This window comes from Squalius cephalus (assembly GCF_949319135.1).
Source record: "Squalius cephalus genome assembly, chromosome: 6".
NCBI classification, from domain to species: domain Eukaryota; kingdom Metazoa; phylum Chordata; class Actinopteri; order Cypriniformes; family Leuciscidae; genus Squalius; species Squalius cephalus.
The window spans coordinates 9,321,747-9,345,101 of NC_137127.1; the positions used below are offsets into that span (position 1 = coordinate 9,321,747).

General features: G+C 37.3%; 1 protein-coding gene across 1 annotated transcript; it reads right to left on the bottom strand.

Moving 5' to 3' along the window:
• Positions 1 to 1,680: 1,680 nt before the first annotated feature.
• Positions 1,681 to 23,347, bottom strand: swap70b (switching B cell complex subunit SWAP70b). The gene is made up of 12 exons (XM_079874563.1): positions 23,193 to 23,347; positions 22,449 to 22,589; positions 16,821 to 16,994; positions 15,936 to 16,163; positions 9,181 to 9,327; positions 8,930 to 9,038; positions 7,701 to 7,882; positions 5,419 to 5,526; positions 4,682 to 4,848; positions 3,418 to 3,616; positions 3,149 to 3,245; positions 1,681 to 2,594 (listed from the first exon to the last, which is right to left on the bottom strand). Exons 1-12 carry the CDS (start codon positions 23,286 to 23,288, stop codon positions 2,476 to 2,478), a joined length of 1,767 nt encoding a protein of 588 aa, XP_079730689.1. The 5' UTR covers positions 23,289 to 23,347; the 3' UTR covers positions 1,681 to 2,475.
• Positions 23,348 to 23,355: the final 8 nt, after the last annotated feature.

Below are 23,355 nucleotides of genomic sequence, written 5' to 3' on the forward strand. Positions count from 1 at the left end.
AGAAATGACACATTGCTGGGTGTCAGTCACTTTGGTGCTTTCGCGCTCTGCACTTTCTTTTCTCTCAAGGCATCGACAACACAGCTGACACAGGTAAATACACGTGCTAGAAGAGTTTTTGTTTTGTTTGTTTCTGGTCCCGCTTCGGATGCCACGATGCCATCAAGCGGTATCTCTGGTCGTAATCAGTCCTTCACTGACCAATCAGCGTTCATTAGCAGAATGCTAGCATGTTATGGGCAACAACAACTCAACCTGTAAGAAACCGAAAGGACATAAGTACTCGTTCATTCAACTTTCGACCTATAACCCATGTTGAACTTGCAAAACCTACAATCAAATCTGAGATTTCTCAACGGCAATCGGGTGAAAGAGACAAATTTAGCCGTCTAGCCCCATAGACTCCCATTCATTTTGCACTCATGGGCGATCGCCCCCAGTGGAACTCTGGTGGAACTACAACCAAAATTCGGTACAATAGGACTTAATAGGGAGTGGGCAGGCTCTCCGTAGACGGGCTCTGGCCCCGCTCTAAGGCTGATTTATACTTCTGCGTCGGACCTACGCCGGAGCCTCTACGCTGTAGGCAACGCGTTGGTTTTCATTTATACTTCTGCGTCGTTGTCCGCGTTCACGCGCGCAGAGGGAGCATGTGAAACCCGAGGGAGCGGTCCTAGCAGACCAATCACAGCGCTTGCGTCCGCGTAGAGTTAACGCGTTGTTACATTTTTACGCCGAAGGGTACGCACGCTACACACAGCCTACGACGTAGCTACGGCGTAAGTTCGACGCAGAAGTATATATTGGGCTTTACTTTCACGTTACCTCACGTAAACTTCGCTCCAGAACAAGACAATATCAGTCCGCTTCAGAAATGTCTCTCTAGCATCAGGTCAGTAACTAGTTGGCATGTCTGTTCTTCCTATGTGGAGTAACATATCAATTATTGCAAGTTTAAATCCTTTAGTTTAAACGTGCTCATGTGAATAGCCTATGCGCAGTAGTTATGTTGTGTTTGTTTTATGTTTGTTCTGATAATAGACATGACTTTGTTTTCCTCACTGGAATTCCTACACAACTTGCAACATTCTAAAACAACATTCTGAGGCAGTTTATACTGCATTAAGGCAATTCTAAGATGACATTCGTACGTGTGTACTGAAGTCTGTCAATCATCATTAGAGCGCCACCCTCAGGCTGAATAACGCAAGGACGTTGGAATTCTGCCAAAAGTGTGTCTGATGTGTTCAGCGATTTACAATATAAAGAGTGATATAACAAAATATAGATATAGATAAAAAACAAAAGGTCTATCATAAACTAGCGCTAAGGCCCAGAATCTGCCATACCTACATGGCCAGGAGCAACTACTGATACAGATGATATAGGCCAACTCGTGACATACCGACATAAAAGCTTTTTTGAGTTCTCAAATTTAAATTCTCCAACAAATTTGTCCAATATGTATTTAAACATTTCAGCAATTAGCCAGGTCCCTTTTCAACCCAAGTTTCCTTCACATCCAATATCCAACCATGTCTACAAGCAGGGCTGTATATACAGTAATCTAGCGACCCCTCGTGGACGGTTACCATTAAAACCTTTCCCCTTTCATGCACTGAACAAAATTACTCCGGTATCAAGACAGTAGGTTCTATAACACAGAAAATAAATAATTTACAACTATTAAATAATGCCTTTTTATTGAATGATAAACAATACAGTCTCAGGACTTAAATCTGGGCATTAGTTTGTGGAAAACACATAAGTTTGGTACTGTATTGTAACTGACTGAAAAATCCCAAAAAACACAGATAAATTGTGGTAATGAGTTTTGTTAATAATCAGTTAATACTGCAATCATGTCTCCTTGAATGAGAATGGGTACTACTGTTATGTGAACTGTTCTTGCAAAAGTATTATGTATAGTATAAATTATCAGAATGTTTTTCATTAGTCCATTTTACATGATAGATGATAAACATTTTTAATACATTTAAAAAAAAAACTAAATTAGAGATGACTGCAATGTATGCATAAGTGCACTTTGTAAAAAGTTACTTGGTCAGAAAGGTTTTACACTTAATTTGTTTTTGTTTTTTTTACTTTTATAAAAATAAAAAAAGGGTTTAAAATCCATGAACTACGGGGAAGAAACATCTGCCATTACTTTGGTGGAAATGCACCAAAATTAACACATTCACAAGATGTAGAACATCATACAAAAATGTATAAAATCACTTCAAAGCAGAGGGCCAAATGACACTGGAATGTTACAGTATAGATTTCAATGGTGAGACACGATTCTTCAGATGAAGCCAGGCTAAACTTTACACTATGTAAAGTCAAGTGGCCTACAGGTTTAGTGTGGTCAGAGACTAACCCCACAGAGGCAGCACACATACTTCACTAGTGACTTTATCTACAGTAACGGTGTATTAACAGCACAGTATAACTAACAAAACTTCAAGGGCCCTACTGTGGTGTAGCAGGCCTGTTTTTCTTGACCTGCCAGTCCTTTTCTCTCAGACTTAGTTCTGCCTCTGTGAATGCTGCAGGTCCCCAGTTTGTGATTTTCTGAGGGTGCTTAGGACCTGAAAAAAAATAAAATAAATAAATAAATAAATAATATATATATATATATATATATATATATACAATTTGATAAATAAGATATGAAAATGAATTAATTCAGCAGACACTAATCTAAATGTACTCAAATTAGATTAATATGAACATTAACAGTCAACTGCATTTTTATGGCACTATATGATCAGTAAATAATAATAATAAACCGTTAATATTACTTTAAAAAAAACGGTTATTATTGTTGTTTATTATTATTAATACAGACAATAATTACATCGATAATAATAGCGAATTTGTTGTAATTAGTAATAATAATAATAATAATAATAATAGAAATGTTATAAATCAAAAAATGATGGTCCATCAAAGTATATTACATAATTGGTGTGAAAGGGTTAATATAGATGCATTGTACCATTTTTATTACCTTTTGTTTTCAAAAATGTGTGCGGTCTCGATGTGAATAAGGCTTAACGTGAAAATGATAGTCGTATGTGAAAAGATCAGGTGCTGGTAAATAAATGTTAAATAAAAGTGCTTAAATTAAAAAATAGGTCACCTGGCTGAATGAGCCGTATGAGTCCCTCATGGTGGGTCACCTTGTCTTTCCAGCTTTTTGTATTATTAGCAGCATCTGCTAGTTTCTTCATCACCTCCTGCTCAGACAAAAACATACAAACCCACCATGAGAAGTAGCAATATAAAAGAGTGGTTACATTGCACCAATCCAGCCACTAGATGGCAATCCACACAGGAACATTTTTGAGAGCAAGAACGATCACAACTTGAGTATAATTAGCCTGCAGCTATGTTATTCTAGTGTCTTACCTCATATTGCTCCAGAGCCCCCTGTCTGTCCGCCTCGAGCTGCTGCAGCTGCTGCATGGCAGACTCCAAAGCGCTTTCCTTTGCCAGCCGTTCTCGTTCCAGCTCCTGCTTCTCTGCTTGCGTCTGAGAAATGGTCTGCTGTTGATACAGGTGTATCTGCTCCAGCTCTGCACGCTTGGATGCCTCCTCCTCCAACAGACTGCAGCAGACAGAGATGCACATGCTCACATTAAAAAAAATAATAATAATTTTCAAATGCTACGATATTATACTATATTTACAAGCTATTTAGATCTTTATTATAAAAGTGGCGGGAGGAAGTGGTAAATCCTTGTCGCAAGCGCTTGCGTTACTGCTGTGCCACAAAAAAAGTATATATTATGAACAATTTGTCATAGTGTGCTAATGAAATAACACTGTTCAGATTCACTCTTATACTGGTACTGGCAGTGTTGGGGTAACACATTACAAGTTTCATTTTTCAAAAAAGTAATTTAAGTTACTGTGCCTTCCCATTTATTGACTGACACCTCTTCTGTCCCCAGTGTTAAGAGAAATCGGGAGTAAGTGCAGAGGCGTTGTGTGTAAATATGATGGCTATTGAAGTTCTAGAATAAATGTGAGCACGCATTTACTCATCTTAAATTAAAGATACATTTTTACTGTATATAAACTCATGTGACCTAAAATAGACTGTATAAAGCAAGCATGTACACATTGAATTGTATATATTTTAAACAGAATGGCCTTTGTGAGCCAAGATGTGCGGCCATGTAAATGAGGGGAATTCACACGGGTAATAGTGCAGATTGTGTGTGTTTGGGTAAGTGATGAGCTTGCGATGGGTCAGCACAAACACAGGAAGAGAGATGGCTTTCGCGGGGTGAGACAGGGAACAGGAACTGCAGACTTGAACAGACATCATGTGTTTGTGACGCTACTGCAACTTCCCACCTTACAAGGAAATGGACGGCCCTTAGGTTGCCCCATTCCAGGTGCCACATGACCTTCATGCCTCAACTGTGATCTTGTTCTCACATAAACTACAGTGAGGAACTAAATAAATAGGCTTGGAAGAGACAGACTCTCTTTACTTAAGTACAGTAACAAAGTGTTCCGTTCATATGTGAAAATCTTAGTCTCCTATCAAATATTTTGAATAGGCTAATTATTTTTATGTTATTTTGTCTGTATTTCTTCAACTATATTGCTGAAATAGGGCACCAAAATGGTCAGAAACGGCCCTGACTTTATACATGTTTACCTGGCCTGTAGTTTTCTGACAGTTTCCTCATCCTGTCTGGCCTGTCTTTCGTCCTCTAGTGCTTCTTCTAAGCGGTGGTACATGCTCTCCAGCTCACGTACGCGCTGCAGATACTGCTCTAACTCGCTGGACTTTTGAGCCACCTGTTCCTCCATTTGCTGCCGCACCTAAAACACACAAAATCATAAATAAAAAAAACATTTTTTCTTCAGAACACATAAGAAGATATTTCAAAGAATGTTTTAATTGTCGAAACAACACCGGACCCCATTGACTTTCATTGGACAAAAACACTTTTCAAAATATCTTTTGTATTCCACTTCCACAGAAGAAAGTACAGTCATACAGGTTTGGAACCACATGATGATGACCAAATGATGACAAACTTCATTTGTAGGTGAACTCTCCCTTTAAAAAATGCCATAAAATCTAAAGTATCAGTGCAGAGAAAATGAGACTTGTTTTTTTTTGTTTTGTTTTTAATTATGTGTGACTGTGTGCAAATTTTGTGCTTCCACATTTCCAGTTATAATAGTAGAAAGCAGAACATATGCTGCAGTGTACTTCCTGTAATAATCAAATAAACACCCATGGAGCTGAAGTAATCAATGACTGGCTGCTATTGGTCAGATTAACATCTCTAGGTGCATGACATCAAAGCCATAGAAGAGTGAGTGCTAAGTCAATAGAAAGCTAGCCATACAGTCACCAATCAGGTATACACAGAAAACAAGTACCATTTTTTCTTTCTCCATTTCCACCCGGTAGAGATCCTGCAGCTCGTTCTGGGTCTGCAGACGTCTGCGTTCCTCTTCTGTTGCATTGGCTGCGGCCTCCTCCAGTTTCTGTGCAACACAGACTTAATTTGTAAAAATAAAAAAAACAGATACACGTGCTGAACTGGATTTTACGAGTTGGCTATTAAAGGAGGAAACAAGCAACTTCTCTTCATTGGATCATAATACCACTACCCAGAATGCAAGTGGTCAGAGATGGGCAGTACCATCTGGATTAGGGCCAGTGGAAGTGTGTCATATGCAAACTTTAGCATAGCAGGATCTTTCAGCAAACCAAACACAAATAAACCACAGAACCACTAAAACTGACACATCCAAGCCCATAACATGCACAATGTTGTAAAAGCCAGAATAGATTTTTTTATTTCTAGTTAAATATAAACCGCAACAATATCCTCCATTTACACAGCTGACCACAGTCTCACCCCTCAATCACTGTCTATATGGTTGTAGTCAGATGGCAGGTCAGTGTGAGATCCCAGGTGGCCGTGCTGAGTGACAGGGCAGGTATTGTTCCAGTATGAACTCCTCAGGGTTTGGAACGGCCCTCTCTAGCTCTCTCCCCAGGCCCCTATTGTCCTGCCATGTATTAGAGGACAGGGGGAGAGGCACTGACACATCAATGCTGGACTGTTCTCCATTCAGACAACAGTTCAGACACAACCGGACCAGACAATGAGAACTTGTCATCACCGTAAATTAAATGATTGTTCCCAGTTAACACTGTATTTACTGTGCCACTGGTTTTCTATCAGAGAATATTGTGTTGCGTGTAATATACTGTAATCAGCAGTTAGTTTTTTCTTCTGCTGAACACAAAAGAAAGTCTTTTGAAGAATGTCGGTAATAACAGTTGATGGATCCAATTGACTTCCATAGTATTATATTTTTTTTACATACTATGGAAAGTCAGTGGGGTCTATCAACTGTTAGGTAACCCATATTCTTCAAAATATCTTCTTTTGTGTTCAGCAGAAGAAAAAAATTCATACAGGTTTGGAACAACTTGAGGGTGAGTAATTGACGATCATTTTTCTACATTAAATGCTCTGAAAGCAAGCAGGCAAATGAATAAATGCATAAAACACTGTTTAATTTTTAATTTGTCTGTGTTTATAGACTAAGTAAACCAATAATTAATATATAATCATTTCTATTTAAACAGTTCTATTCACAAAACACATTTAAACAGTTTAAAACCCTTAAAGTTTTAAATGTTTGAATGTTTATAGTGGTTCTTGTGTATAGTTAGTTAAAGAATCAAGTCTTATTGATTTATATTTGTATGCCAAAAGATTAATTTAGTATTGCTTAAAGTCTATAAACGCAGACAAACGAAAGATGAATTCCTTTACTGCACTTACTCAACATTAAAATCTCAGTCTTGGTTGATTAGTCGATGTGCTAAATCTGTTCATGGTCATGCTTATCTTACAGATTTAAATCCATTTGCTGATGACAAAACCCATTGGGGATAAGTCTGGCTAAACCCTGATTTAACAATATTAAATCACTCAACCAGAAAAGATAATTAGGATAACGAGAAATGAGATGAAAGAAGGTTAAGAGGGGTTAAATGAGAAAACACTATTTCTCCACACTCCCAACCCCCAACTCTCACACATACATACTAAACTCACTTCTTTGCTCAATCCACATCTCACTATAGGGTGTGAAACCACACACTCGAGCTAATCTGATTTCAGCTTTCAGTGCAGGCTGTTTAGGATGAAACAACTTCTGCTGAAAGTTTCTGTAGAGGGCCTGAATAGGGAAGGTGGTACTTGAAATCAAAGAAACGGGTTTCAGTGACATCAAAATTCATGAACAGCAGAGAGAGAGTTTACAAAGAACTGGGGAAACATGAATGGTCAGTGTGGAAAAAGACAAAGTTCCTGTTTCACACATTAAACTGCAGTGCAGTATGTTTGTAGTTTTGTTCACAATGCCTTATCTTTTCATTTTAAATGCAAATTGTTTTTGCCATTCCATGCATGACTAAATACAGGTTTTTCCCAAAGTCATGGTCAAATTTTCCAGAGATGGTAACTTTTTGCAAGGATTGTTTTATTTAAATCACGAAGTAACAAAATCAAATATAAATGAAATTTAAAATGTAGAAGGAACAAACCATGCAATTTTCAGTAAAAGGTCTGAGAGACATTTGTTTGTGAGTTGCTAGAAACTCAGAGAGACTAGAAGCTCAGCAGAACATTACAGACCTTCCTCATGGCCTCCAGCTCTCTCTGTTTGTTCTCATTGGCCGTCTGCAGCTCTCTCATCCTCAGCTCCAGTTCTTCCTGCTCAGCCTGTTGTTTCTGTCGTAACTCTCGCCGTTTCTGCCTTGCCTCGTGGTGTGGAGCCGGACGTCCGACCTTCAGGAGTGTGATGCAAGTCTGAATAGCTGAGTGGGCATAAATGACAGAAATGATTCAATATTTCAATATTAACAAGTTAACTCTCACAAAAATGTAATATACTAACCTGACAATGGTGAATAACAATAAAGGATAATGAAACAATATAAACAGTATGCGCTCCAGTACACTTTTCTCAGACCTACTCATTCTTTATTAGAGTATTTACCACATTTTATAATAATAGTAAATTATTCAAAACTACTGTACCACACTACACTACCGCAAGGATTCATAAAATTCCTCAAAAGTAAAAATAAAACAAATTACTGTTACAAAAGATTTCCGTTTCAAATAAATGCTGTTCTTTTAAACTTTCTATTCAAAGAATCGCGAAACGTTTTCACAAAACTATTAAGCAGCACAACTGTTTTCAACATTGATAATGATAACAAATGTTTTTTGAGCACCAAATCAGCCTATAAATTATATTTCATCCTAACACAACTATAATTATATTGAAGTATGTTGCATTAAGTGTATTATAAAATCCACTTATAAAATTATAATACAATTTAATTTCATCTTAACTACATTCCCATCATATACAGTCGAAGAGTAAGAAAAGCTGCGTTATAGCTTCAGCTGCGTGGTTTCTCTGAATAACGCAGATATGCGTATGTACAGCAGGCCTATGAGAGGTTTGTAATCTGGGTCTAAAAGGTGTTTATTGTGAGAACTTGTTCATTGCTTGAGAAACAGACAATAGCGCGTCTGCAAACAGCGGCAAGTTTGACGAGAGTGACGAGAAGCTGTAAGGAAACGGTGTGTGGAAAGCCCTTATATGGAGATGGTTTGGTCGTGTTTTATGTAAATTACTAACCTCGGGCACACTGTTGCTCATTTAGAAAACTCCAAATTCAATAGCGTCAGAACGATGATAAGAACAGTGTGAACTACGAATTACGAACGTGTTGTGAATTAGGCAGTGAGACGTTCTCCTGTGCGCACAAATCCGAAATAATCCATTCCACGCAATTATTAGTGAATGACCCAATGTGACCAAACTTTTGATTGGATGTTTCATATCTCACCTTGAATCCACTCTTGTTTTTTCTTCTTATCAGAGGCGCTGATTTCAAAGCTTTTGTCAGAGCACTTGACGTAGAAAAGGCACTTTTTGCCCTCCTTATCGGGTAAGGACTGCAGAGGAATGCATGAGGTCATCACAAGAAGAGGAAAAGGAAATGCAGCTATGAGAATGATGTCACCATAACAATTGCAGACAGATTTCACTTCTAGTAGATCATGTTTACAATAAATCATTGCAGAAAAACATTCTTGCCTCAACACAACAGTTTCCATCTAGTAGTATGTCTCCTTTCTTCTCTGTAAGATCTTCACTGGCATAGTATGAAATTACACCGGGTTTCAACAGGAACCACCGCTCGGTCCAGTTCTTCCTTTTGTGGCCCTTTTTCATCATGTAACCCTGAAACAGGTCAAAGGAACAGGTCACATTGCAGTTCAGTTGACCGTTCCCTGCTGGTGGAGCCAACCACTGGAAACAACAGTGAGTCCTGCTCCTCAAATTATCTATGAGTCACTCTGTATCACTGCTACAAGTGCTAAATGGACCAAAAAGTCTGGATACCCATGCTGACTCACATGCTCTTTTTATTTTTAAGGCGTCTTTAACACTGAATGCACATTTCAAGCCATGTAAGTATTGCGTCCTGTTTAAGAATCAGTTTCATATGACTTAGTTAATCTGTATCTTTTCCTGACTGTGTCTGCACAGCTGGCCTTGGCACCAATCTCTCTCTCATTCACAGTCAAAGCAGAAAACAACACTGATGCAAGTGTGCTTTGTTCACACTGGCCTCAGATCTACAAAACATACAGACATCAAAACATAGGCAACTGATTTAATGGCTGATAGCCAGACGTCAATATACTAACGGTCATTACATTCTTACATTCTTAACCATGAGGAAATTGAATTGTAACAGGTTTGGCAACAGCCGCCACAATGAATCACTGATTAAATCAAACCAGTTTTTCCATTTTTGCATAGCAAATTAACATACTTACTGCTCATAGTTTACTTTCTGAGCAAGATTTTGACCATACTTAATGAAAAAAAAAATGCTTAAATAATGGATATACACTATCATTCAAAATGATGCATTAAATTGATCAAAAGTGACAGTAAAGACACAAGATTAAAAAAGAAAAAAACGAATAAATAGAAATAACAAACCTGGAAAAAATATATCATGGTTTCCACAAAAATATTAAGCAGCACTACTGTTTTCAACAATAATAACCAGGGTTTCTGCAGGTATCTTCAAATTAAATTTAATGCTTTTTAATGGCTTTTTTTAAATGGCTTTTTTTTTTTTTCATTTTTAATGCCATACATGATCCATGACTAGCCACAGATAGAGAGATATATATATATATATATATATATATATATATATATATATATATATATATATATATATATATATATATATATATATATATATATATATATATATATATATATATATATATATATATATATATATATATATATATATATATATATATATTTATTATTATTAGGGCCCGAGCACCGATGGTGAGAGGACCCTATTGTTTTTGCTCCGTTTATTATTATTCTTCTTCTCCAAAGTGAATCGCTTTTTAGAGGGCCTAAACATGCTCGAAAACTCATGAAACTTTGCACACGCTTCAGAAGTGGTGAAAATTTACGTGTGATATGGTTTTCAGAATTGGGGGGGGCAAATTCGGTAAATTATTGCCCCCACATTTTGCCCCGGCTCCTGGTTTCACGTACAGGTATGAAATTTGGTACATACATGTAATGACCCAATACCTACAGAAAAGTCTCTTGGAGCATAGCCCTAAACACAACAGGAAGTGAGCTATTTTGAACTTCCTCCTGGATTTTGGGCATTTTTCGTAATTTCCTGATGTTGTACTTTAACGAACTCCTCCTACAGATTTGATCTGATACTCTTCAAATTTGGTGAGTGTAATCTTAAGGCCTTTGTGACGTTAAATTGCGAAGATCTAGAGTTTTCGTCGAAGGGTGTGCCCTCGGCGGCCTGACAAACATCTATCTATAAATTACAGGAACGTCTGTCTGTCTGTCTGTCTGTGTGTGTGTGTGTCTGTTCCTCGCATATCTCTCGAACCGTTAGTCCGATTGATTTCAAACTCGACAGGTGTCTTGCCACGGGCACGAGTAAGTGCAGTGCCAAGTTTGACATTGTTTGGATGAGAAATGCAAAAGATATCGTTAAATATATCATTTTTAGAAGGTTGTGGTTTAAAAATAAACATTCTGACATTAGAGAGTTGTATCGGTCAAAGAAGCCCCAAGAAGGCTGTGGTTTAAAAATAAACATTCTGACATAAACACTCAGTCAGCTACACTGTTTACTTCTGAATATTATAGTTTGGTTCCCGAACGTGATAAATCCATCTATCTATAAATTACAGAAACGTCCGTCTGTCTGTCTGTGTGTTATTCGCATATCTCTCGAATGTGAGATAACCACTAAATGTGTGAAAACCACTATTTTCTGTTTCAAACTTTCACATAGCATCTTTAGGTTATAACAACATTGAAAATCAAAATCTGGATTTGAATTTTTTAAGATTTATTATAAAAACGGATTATTTTTTCCCAAAAATGCAATAAATTCATGACTTTTTTTTTTTTTTTTTAAATGCTATTAATCCATTGAATCAATATAAAGTTATTTTTGATCATATTGCCATCGCAAGAAATATCTCCTGAACTTTTTTGACGGCGATCAGCTCACAAAAACTGATTTTGCACGGGCACTTTGCACTGCTCCCTGAATCGAGGTGCTTATTCATTTGTGGATGTAAACTGAATCTGTAAGTCAGCTATGCTGTTAGTGTTTACTTCTGAATATTATATTTCATTCTGGTGCGCTTAACGTTGTCGCTACTGTGTAATAGTAGCCTATGCTATTCACCAACTAAACATATCCTATTCAATGCGTTCACAGTCTCTTTCACGGGCATCATTTGTAGTTGCCTATTCACAAACTGTTTGCTCAAGCATAGCGTTTTCTCGGAGTTCACTGTGTGCTTTTTACCATGCACAAATAAAAATGTCACTGAACTTTTGCTGTGTAATTGTAACAATGAGCACACACCAAACCAACAATTACTAAAAACACACACAAAAACTGATTTTGCACGGGCATTTTTTGCACTAGTTCACCCAATTTCGGCCTTTTGGTGATATATGCATGATCAGATAAGTTCAATATTAATGTTGCTTGCAGTTCTGATGTTGCTAGGCAACCACAGACAGCCTGCAGTAACTCAGGCATACAATTTTCAATCTGCCACAAACTTCACATGTTTGATAAGAGTCCTGTCCTGAACACATGCCAATGCTCATTATGATTATAGCAATAGCACCACCTGCTGGTAGCAGGAAGTGTGGCAAATACAAAACGTGCTCGAAAAATCATGAAACTTTGCACACGCTTCAGAAGTGGTGACAATTTACGTGTGATGTGGTTTTAAAAATTGGGTGGGGCAAAATGGCTTACTTATTGCCCCTACATTTTGCCCCGGCTCGACGTTTCACGTACAGGTATGAAATTTGGTACACACATGTAAAGACCCAATACCTACAAAAAAGTCTCTTGGAGCATAGCCCTAAACACAACAGGAAGTCAGTTATTTTGAACTTCCTGTCAGATTTTGGGCAGTTTTTGCCATTTCCTGATGTTGTACTTTAACAAACTCCTACAGTTTTGATCTGATCCTCTTCAAATTTGGTGAGTGTAATCTTAAGGCCTTTCCTAAAGGTGCCGGGTGGCGGTGGCAGGGGTGCGAGGGCCCTTTTCATCGCTGCTTGCAGCTTTAATTAGGGCCCGAGCACCGATGGTGAGAGGACCCTATTGTTTTTGCTCCGTTTATTATTATTCTTCTTCTCCAAAGTGAATCGCTTTTTAGAGGGCCTAAACATGCTCGAAAACTCATGAAACTTTGCACACGCTTCAGAAGTGGTGAAAATTTACGTGTGATATGGTTTTCAGAATTGGGGGGGGCAAATTCGGTAAATTATTGCCCCCACATTTTGCCCCGGCTCCTGGTTTCACGTACAGGTATGAAATTTGGTACATACATGTAATGACCCAATACCTACAGAAAAGTCTCTTGGAGCATAGCCCTAAACACAACAGGAAGTGAGCTATTTTGAACTTCCTCCTAGATTTTGGGCATTTTTCATAATTTCCTGATGTTGTACTTTAACGAACTCCTCCTACAGATTTGATCTGATCCTCTTCAAATTTGGTGAGTGTAATCTTAAGGCCTTTGTGACGTTAAATTGCGAAGATCTAGAGTTTTCGTCGAAGGGTGTGCCCTCGGCGGCCTGACAAACATCTATCTATAAATTACAGGAACGTCTGTCTGTCTGTCTGTCTGTGTGTGTGTGTGTCTGTTCCTCGCATATCTCTCAAACCGTTAGTCCGATTGATTTCAAACTCGACAGGTGTCTTGCCACGGGCACGAGTAAGTGCAGTGCCAAGTTTGACATTGTTTGGATGAGAAATGCAAAAGATATCGTTAAATATATCATTTTTAGAAGGTTGTGGTTTAAAAATAAACATTCTGACATTAGAGAGTTGTATCGGTCAAAGAAGCCCCAAGAAGGTTGTGGTTTAAAAATAAACATTCTGACATAAACACTCAGTCAGCTACACTGTTTACTTCTGAATATTATAGTTTGGTTCCCGAACGTGATAAATCCATCTATCTATAAATTACAGAAACGTCCGTCTGTCTGTCTGTGTGTTATTCGCATATCTCTCGAATGTGAGATAACCACTAAATGTGTGAAAACCACTATTTTCTGTTTCAAACTTTCACATAGCATCTTTAGGTTATAACAACATTGAAAATCAAAATCTGGATTTGAATTTTTTAAGATTTATTATAAAAACGGATTATTTTTTCCCAAAAATGCAATAAATTCATGACTTTTTTTTTTTTTTTTTCAAAATGCTATTAATCCATTGAATCAATATAAAGTTATTTTTGATCATATTGCCATCGCAAGAAATATCTCCTGAACTTTTTTGACGGCGATCAGCTCACAAAAACTGATTTTGCACGGGCACTTTGCACTGCTCCCTGAATCGAGGTGCTTATTCATTTGTGGATGTAAACTGAATCTGTAAGTCAGCTATGCTGTTAGTGTTTACTTCTGAATATTATATTTCATTCTGGTGCGCTTAACGTTGTCGCTACTGTGTAATAGTAGCCTATGCTATTCACCAACTAAACATATCCTATTCAATGCGTTCACAGTCTCTTTCACGGGCATCATTTGTAGTTGCCTATTCACAAACTGTTTGCTCAAGCATAGCGTTTTCTCGGAGTTCACTGTGTGCTTTTTACCATGCACAAATAAAAATGTCACTGAACTTTTGCTGTGTAATTGTAACAATGAGCACACACCAAACCAACAATTACTAAAAACACACACAAAAACTGATTTTGCACGGGCATTTTTTGCACTAGTTCACCCAATTTCGGCCTTTTGGTGATATATGCATGATCAGATAAGTTCAATATTAATGTTGCTTGCAGTTCTGATGTTGCTAGGCAACCACAGACAGCCTGCAGTAACTCAGGCATACAATTTTCAATTTGCCCCAAACTTCACATGTTTGATAAGAGTCCTGTCCTGAACACATGCCAATGCTCATTATGATTATAGCAATAGCGCCACCTGCTGGTAGCAGGAAGTGTGGCAAATACAAAACGTGCTCGAAAAATCATGAAACTTTGCACACGCTTCAGAAGTGGTGACAATTTACGTGTGATGTGGTTTTAAAAATTGGGTGGGGCAAAATGGCTTACTTATTGCCCCTACATTTTGCCCCGGCTCGACGTTTCACGTACAGGTATGAAATTTGGTACACACATGTAAAGACCCAATACCTACAAAAAAGTCTCTTGGAGAATAGCCCTAAACACAACAGGAAGTCAGTTATTTTGAACTTCCTGTCAGATTTTGGGCAGTTTTTGCCATTTCCTGATGTTGTACTTTAACAAACTCCTCCTACAGTTTTGATCTGATCCTCTTCAAATTTGGTGAGTGTAATCTTAAGGCCTTTCCTAAAGGTGCCGGGTGGCGGTGGCAGGGGTGCGAGGGCCCTTTTCATCGCTGCTTGCAGCTTTAATTATTATTATTATTATTATTATTATATTTTTTTTTTTTTTTTTTTTTTGTGCTGTTAATTGATTCAAAAAAGAAAAAAAAAATGTGTGATTAATCGTGATTAAAAACACATACATTTTTGTAGGTTTATATCTAGTTTATTTATTTTATAATGTAATGATTTCACAGTTAATCTCCTAATTAATGTAGAAACAACATACGGTATATTTCAAATACTTGTTTAGTGGCATCTTTTTTATGAATAAAGGTCAGTCTCACTGATAGTAATACAGCTATTGATGTCTGGATAAAAATTGATTTGATTTGTACATCAAACAGATCCTTCAAAGGGTATGAGCACAACTGTCTATAATATAATAATTAAATTATTTTGGATCCAAAATTAACACCTGCCAAATGCCAAATAAGATGAAAATTGACTGGTAACCTTATTAGGAAAGATGGCATTATATATCAAATTAAAATATATAATACATGATCGAATGATGACATGATGCAAAACAAACCATTTACTAAAGAAACTTGTCTCCTAACAACTTTTACCTCAGTGAAAATTGTATTTAAAATGTTTTTCTCCATAACAGGTGCCAGTTCCCTGAAAGATGAACCCTAGCTCATCTCATATGCTGCGGGTGACACAACATTTTTGTCAAAAATATGAAAGGAAAAAATAGCCAAATAATACAATTTTCATAGTTTGATAGCCAATTAGAAATATTTATGGCCAGCAGATTTTCTCAATTCTAAGGCCAATGGAAGTTATGTCAAAAGGTACATTTTGGACCCAGTATGTATGTGTAATGTGTATACAGTTTATATTCTACTGGAGCCATACTCCTCCTTACCTGTTTGAGCACATCCAGAATAAGTTCCTGGAACACTTCATTAATGCCCATGGAGAGAGTCTGGCGGTCCATGCCCTTACTGAAGTGACCCATACCCACCAACTCGATCATCTCCCACACGATCAGACTCTGGTGCTTGCTGCTCAGCTGGAGCTTGTACTCTTCAAATCTTTCTTCGATCCAGCTGCCACCCATGGTATCCGTTAGCTTACGAAGGAAGTACTCTATCTGAGAACAAACACATAATTATATCAATACTTTTTTTTTAATACTTCAATAAAATATGTAGAAACGGAAAGGTACTTTTGTGGGCCTAAAACAAATGCACGTTTTTTAGTAAGGTGATGAGTAAGATGTGTGAATAAGATGATGAAGTTTGAGTTTTCTTTGGCACATTCAGTAACTGTATTTATATATACTGTATAATGATGTATAATGATACTGATATAGTTCCCTCTTTATTAAAATATCACAGATATGACAGTGACATGCTGACAACTTCCTTCTTACAGACTGATCGCAATCATAACCAGAATGGGAGAACAGAAGTTTTATAAAACAGAAGTACCAGAGAATAAACTGTGTACTGTATTTTCCCCAAAACATTCAGGAATATTGGGGAATTATGATTTGAATGCCTGGAAAAGTCAGGAAAATTAAAAATTGTTAAAATTGTTGAATACAAATTGTTATTAAGCTCCTAAATATTTTTGTCAGAATGCAACTGCTCTTTGTGTGAAATTAAACTATTATTTATAAAAATCTTTCTCCAGTGATCACAAACGACGTAAAAAGTCATGAAAATAATTGGTCAAAAGGTGTGGAAACCCTGTTTTTAGACAATTTTGTTTCGGAATTTAGCAAAAATATAATTATCATTCTCACCTCCTCAGCGACCATGACCAACGGATATTTATCCTCAGACAGGAAGTTGAAAATGCACCAGATCTTAAATGCATCATCATCTGAGATAAGAAGGTGGTTTCTGTTTAGATTTTTTCTGGCACACAGTGTCCAACACATCCTGTTAAAATCCATTCGGTCAAAGTTGTCCTGGACCTGCAGGGGGAAAAAAGTCCTCATGAGACCTTATGGAACTGAAAATGCAAAAAAAAAAAAAAAAATGGGCAGAATAAAGTGTTAGATAGGTTCAACTCTAAGCAGATTTGATGTACAGATCAGAATGAACAAAATGTCCTGAATCTGGTTTACAAGTGCAAAGAAGGCCTGAAACCTATTCAAAGCACACACAACACTGCAAATAAGACATGTTTTCCCCTCAGTACTTAACTAGAGTTCCCATGGATACTTTTGGAGAATTCTGGGCACAGTTTGCAACCAGTGCCCATCTGAATAGTGCATCTGAAACATTCTGTTAGGAAAACTGCAAAACATTTTAGCAAAGCAAGCTTTGGGCCGTTAACACGACAGCGTTTTCAACTAAAAACTAAAAACTAGTTTTGGCCATTCATTTACATGACGACAGCATTTTGGGGGCCTGAAAACACAAACTTTTGAAAATGTGTTACAAAGTGCAAGTTTTTGAAAACAAGGCTGTTATAGAGTGGTGCAGGTATGATGTCAGAACCCTTCATTCTAATTCGCTGCTGGTTCCTTCATATCTAAATAAAGACAAATGCTTTCAATAACAAATGCGGAACAGTTAGTTCATGCGTTCATGGCCTCAAGGCTAGATTATTGTAATGCTCTGGGTGGTTGCTCTGCACGCTTAAAAAAAAAAAAAAAAACTCCAGTTGCTCCAAAACGCAGCAGATAGAGTTCTTACTAGAACCAGGAAGTATGACCACATTACCCAAGTTGTGTCAACACATCATTGGCTCCCTATAACACATCTCGTACATTTTAAAATCTTGCTAATTATTTACAAAGCACTAAATGGTTTATCTCAGTACTTGAGCAAGCTCTTAATGCATTATAGTCCTTCACATCCACTGCCTAATAATACCAAAATAAACTGGTAGAACCGTTTCCTATTTAGCACCCAAACTCTGGAATAGTCTTCCTAGTCTTGTTCAGGAAGCAGACACACTCTGTCAGTGTAAATCTAAACTAAAAACACATCTCTTTACCATGGCATACAACACATGATCAATTTATATTATTCAAATCAGTTAAATTATTGTTAACCTGCATAAATTTGGTCAACCAGAACAGGGAACACTTCCTATTACACCCGATGTACTTGTTACATCGTAAGACGAATGGCATCTATGCTTATATTAGTCTGTATGTCTCATCCTTATCCCAAGGTTACCGTAGTCAGTCTGATCCGGTTGAAATCCAGATCAGATGGTGGACCTGCAATTAGACACAACCAAAACGCACCCCTGAATGTCAGCAGAGACCGGGTCTACAAGAAAATCCCCTGTGAAGGCCTCGTCAAAATGACAGCCATCGGCACAGATCCTCAGCAGAGACCACAAGAACCAGACAGGTCCTCGCACAGACCCCATGGCCAGCTTTGGCTCCATACTGGCCTGATGAATCCAATCCTCAAGCAAAAGGAACTGGATGAATATTTGAATGCTACCGATCCCAATCTGAATTGACTTGTGATTAATCACAATCACACCGTGTTCGTTTGTTGGCCTGAGGAGAACTGGCCCCCCGACTGAGCCTGGTTTCTCCCAAGGTTTTTTTCTCCATTCTGTCGCCTGATGGAGTTTGGGTTCCTTGGCACTGTCGCCTCTGGCTTGCTTAGTCTGGGACACTTAGGCCCGGTTTCACAGACAGGGCTTAGACTAAGCCAGGATTAGACCATAGATCAATTAGGACATTTAAGTAATTTTTATAAACATGCTTAGAAAAAAACATTACCGATGTGCATCTTAAAACTAAAAAGGCACTGATATATTTTTAAGATCAGTCAGTGCAAGTTTATTTCAGTGGAAACAGCTCAGACTTACATTTTAGTCTAGGACTAGTCTTAAGCCCTGTCTGTGAAACCAGGGGTTAATATTCAACAATACTATTGATCTGACTGTACTAACGCTGTTGTATGAGAACTGATCTGTGCTGGAGAATGACGTAATTTTTTTGCAGAACTGCTTTATAGATGAAATGAACTAAATTAATAATTGATGATCTTTACAACAGAACTGAATCAACGCTGAACTGACTTCAACTGAACAACAGATGAAATGAATAATTTTCCTGTTATCCCGGTTAAGCTGCTTTGAAACAATCTGTATTGTATAAAGTGCTATATCATTAAAGGTGACCTGACTTGACGTTTTATTCTACAACGCACACTGCACACACTCACACCACCCCAAGCTGTCAGTTACTCTCAGTTACTTACTTATTAAAAACGTATGTTTTCAAAAATGAACATAACTGCTTCAAAATGCGTGTTTTCACTATGTGTGTGTGTAATTTATGCTGTAGAACACAATGTCAAAGTATGGTCAAGTTATGTTTACAACAGGGCTTTATTTTACACAAAAAAAAACCCACCAAAAACCCCATTATAAAACCCCAGAGGAACCAGTGGCGAATTAGACGTCCAGATCCTGACGTCATACCTGCACCCCTCTATTGTCTCCGTGACATGTAAACTGCAAAAACGCGAATTTGTAAAAACGGTGACGTCATGTTCTTAAAAAAAACTAACAAACTTAATTAAACAAAAGTAGTTATGCCTTTAAATGATAGGGCAAAATGTTTATTGAACACAAGTCTGACAAAAGCTAATGAAAGCTAGTCTACTCTGGAACATATTACAGTCATTATTCAATATAAACCTACAACATATAAATAAGGCCTATATACATTATTGACAAATAATAAGAAAAGATAAAATACGAATAATTGAAAAGAAATAACCTGGGCACCGTTAGCCAACTTTGGTTGCATTGAACTCTATTGGTAACTACGTAACTTGAGACCATAGTTGGCTTTGGGAAACCCCAGGTCAGCAGCACAATAACAGCGCAACAAATATCTACAACATTTTAACAGCTGTTGTTCGCAAATGTTGCATGTTTTGTCTTTAACATGATTATCTTTTTAGCTCCAAAGGAAGAAAAAAAATCTAATTTCAATCCCTTCAGCAGAATCAAAAAATAAGCCCAGCAAATATACGAATTACATAACTTGAAACTACAGTTGACATGCTGGACTTCCTATCATGTCTAAATTAAGATCTAATTATGAATTCATACGTTAAAACTAAACGACAAGAAGATGCTGAAATGCTGACCTATTATAGCCCTACACTATTTAAACTCGAGTCCTTGTGGAGTAATGTTTGCAACAAAAGAGACCAGACAACTCCCATTAAACACCGTGTCACTGTAATCCACTGTAAACTCAAGCGCCGTCTCACTTGCAGTGGTGTAAGTCTGTTTGTTTTGAAATGGCAGCTCCTCTTTACTAATATATGTGCCAGATTTGATCCCTCGCTTACACGCACACCTCCCATCGCGCCCCTGCTTTCTCCGGGAGCCTCACAATAGGGGCCTTGTGGAGACCTGAGAGGCCAGTGGAGCCTCTGTTCTTCTCCAGATGAAGCTGTTCATTTGTATTCAGTGGAGCTTGGGCTCCATCACATTCATAAATAGACTTGATCACGCCTGTGAATAACTGCTTTATGGTTTCTCTGACTGTATAAAGTGTTTGGGATGAGCAAGACGGCTACAGCTGAAAACTAGTCACTGCAATCAGTTCTTTGAGTGAATATTTCTAACTATAGAAGATTTACATGTATATTTGACCTGTAATAATGTCACAAACTGAATATTGTGAACTAGAAGTTCACAAAACAGTGTCAACTAACTTCAACAATATGGTCAACAACTTTAATATAACAAAGAAGTAAGGAATAAAAACCAATTGCACGTAGATTATCTCACTTTAAACAGCTACTGGAATGGGCATAAAGTATTCATTTTTACTTTACAAAGTATTTTATTATGTGAGGTGAAAGACAGTAATCTAAAATACATTAAACTAGCACATGTAGAAAATCATTTGCCTGGGACAATGGTCAATTATACACTTTAGTGGATCTCCAAGGCTGCATTTTATAATTACAGTAATAATAATTATTAAAAAAAATTATATTGTAAAACATAAGAATTTAAAATGGCTGTGGTCTATTTTAATATTAACAGTTGTTCTGCTTAATATTTTTTGTGAATAAGAAAGTTCAAAAGCATTTATTTGTAACAATCTTGACTGTGACTTTTTAAAATCAATTTAAATTATTATTGCTGAAAAACATATTAATTAATATTACTAAATCCCAAACTTTTGAAAGGTAGCACATGTTTCCTGTCATTTAGTCAAGTTTTTGAGCATCATCTAACTATCATCTCAAGTAAAACATAGCTGAGCAACAAAAACATTTTGATATTGTGGCCACAGCACACTACGTATTAGAAGTGGGTCACACAGCACTAGACCATTTTGATATAGCGTCAGTCTATTTTGGTCTTGTGTTGGTTTGCGCTCTTTTGTTCCTCATTTGACATCGGAGCATGTAACAGACAATGCATTTCTGGAATCAAAAGAGCTGAAAGGCTATGAAAGATGTCGGGCATAATTTACCCACAAAAAAATAAATAATAATCACACAATCATACATAGTCTTGCAATGAGAATTAAGATGTGTGACTAAGCTGTTTGTGTACTGACAGAAGGCCATGACTGTGTGTGTAGTGTGTGAATGTATGAGTGTAAAAGTGAAGCACTGTAACTTGTTTTCTACCACTGACCACAAGTTAAATTACTTGGCTGAGAATCAGAATGGAACGCGGGGAAAGGGGAAAGGCGGGTCTCTTTGCAGCAGGGTGGAGTGAGTATTTGGTCAGTCATACAACTATACAATTAGAGGCAGAAGTGTGACCAGAAAAAGCTGACAATACGTGGCTAGTGATGTAAATGCCCCAAAGTTTGTTAAACATGAGACCTCAGACAAACATAAAATAGGCAAAGGGTATAATTTGCCTTTCCACTCTAGGAATTTTAGGCATTAAAATTCAATGTTGCTTATGATACCTTTTTCAACAACAAATCTTGCCTAAACACCAGAATTAAACTGCTTTGTGGTGCATTGAGAAATCTCTTCCCTCCTTCTGTTTCCTTTTACACAAGAAAATGAGAAATTACAAAGACAGCAATTCTTCCATGTTACTTTCAACATCATTTCTCTTGCAAAATGAAACTCAAATTATCATGCTTGGATGCCTTTCATTACTTTATCTAACATTTACTTTAAAGGCACTAGTTGTTTTAGTCAAATTGAGGTACGTGTTCCATGAAGATGACAAATTTTCACATAAGAAAATGAACATCCATAAAAGAATTACAGCATTTATGATAAAGTGCATGGCTCAGCATGAAAAACCTGCATGCTGTTTGGAATAAGAATGGCCCTCAAAAGCATTATTTGTCTGTACAGTCAACATATATTTTATCTAGAGAAAAACTAAGATCTAAAATGTCCACATGTGGGAAATCCAGACATTTTTTCCACTCAGAAGTGCTTACCTTGTCCAGAATGAATTTGTTCAGGTAGGGCATGTATCCCTGATTGGAAACAGGACCTTCATCATCATCTCTAAAGTGTTCCTCTAGAGCTACAGGATCATGAGGGATCTTCATCACTGTGCAGAGGTTATGGGAAAGCACCTGCAAGGCACCACTGAGATTAACACCAAAACATATCCAATAAGAATTCAATAATGGAAATTCATATTCAATAATAGTTATCTAAATCAGTGCTTAAAGACTTATGAAGTAGGCATAGTGTTTTTTTTTAGCCGAATTCATAGTAGCACTCATGTTGGACAAAATGTTGATATAATTACCTTAATTAATTTTCATAACTCTTCCATTTCATCTGAATGTTTTTAAATATTGGATACAGTTTTAGAGGTCTGTAACAAAGTCAACGTTTTGGGAGCGATTAGAAAATAACTAAAAGTGTTTAAATAATCAGGCTGCATTTGTATATTATCTAATACCTCATCTGTAACACACAGACCTCTGAAACAGCACTCTCTGTCCAAGAGTAGGCTACTTTATAACGTTGTGAAGTTTTGAAACAAACTAGAGTTTGAAATTCTAAAGAAAACTTCACATGAAACATTGTTACATTTACAGTCAGTGCGCCTATGATTCACGCGTCCTTAGACACTAAGAATTTCCCGCACTGAACCATTGAAACAACTGTTACACTCCAGTGCCCAAACTTAAAAGAACAAGACCGTTAATTCAAAGGCAAAAACAAACCTTTAACTGTGACTTAGACACTTTCCCACTTTTATCCACATCCAGGGCTGTGAATGCATGCCATATTGCCTTGAGAAGTTCGTCCCTTAGTCCCATTTTCAGAGGTAGTGTTTCCCGACTACTGTCTGGCGTCGCTCTTGATGTGAACTGTTTTCTCATGAGG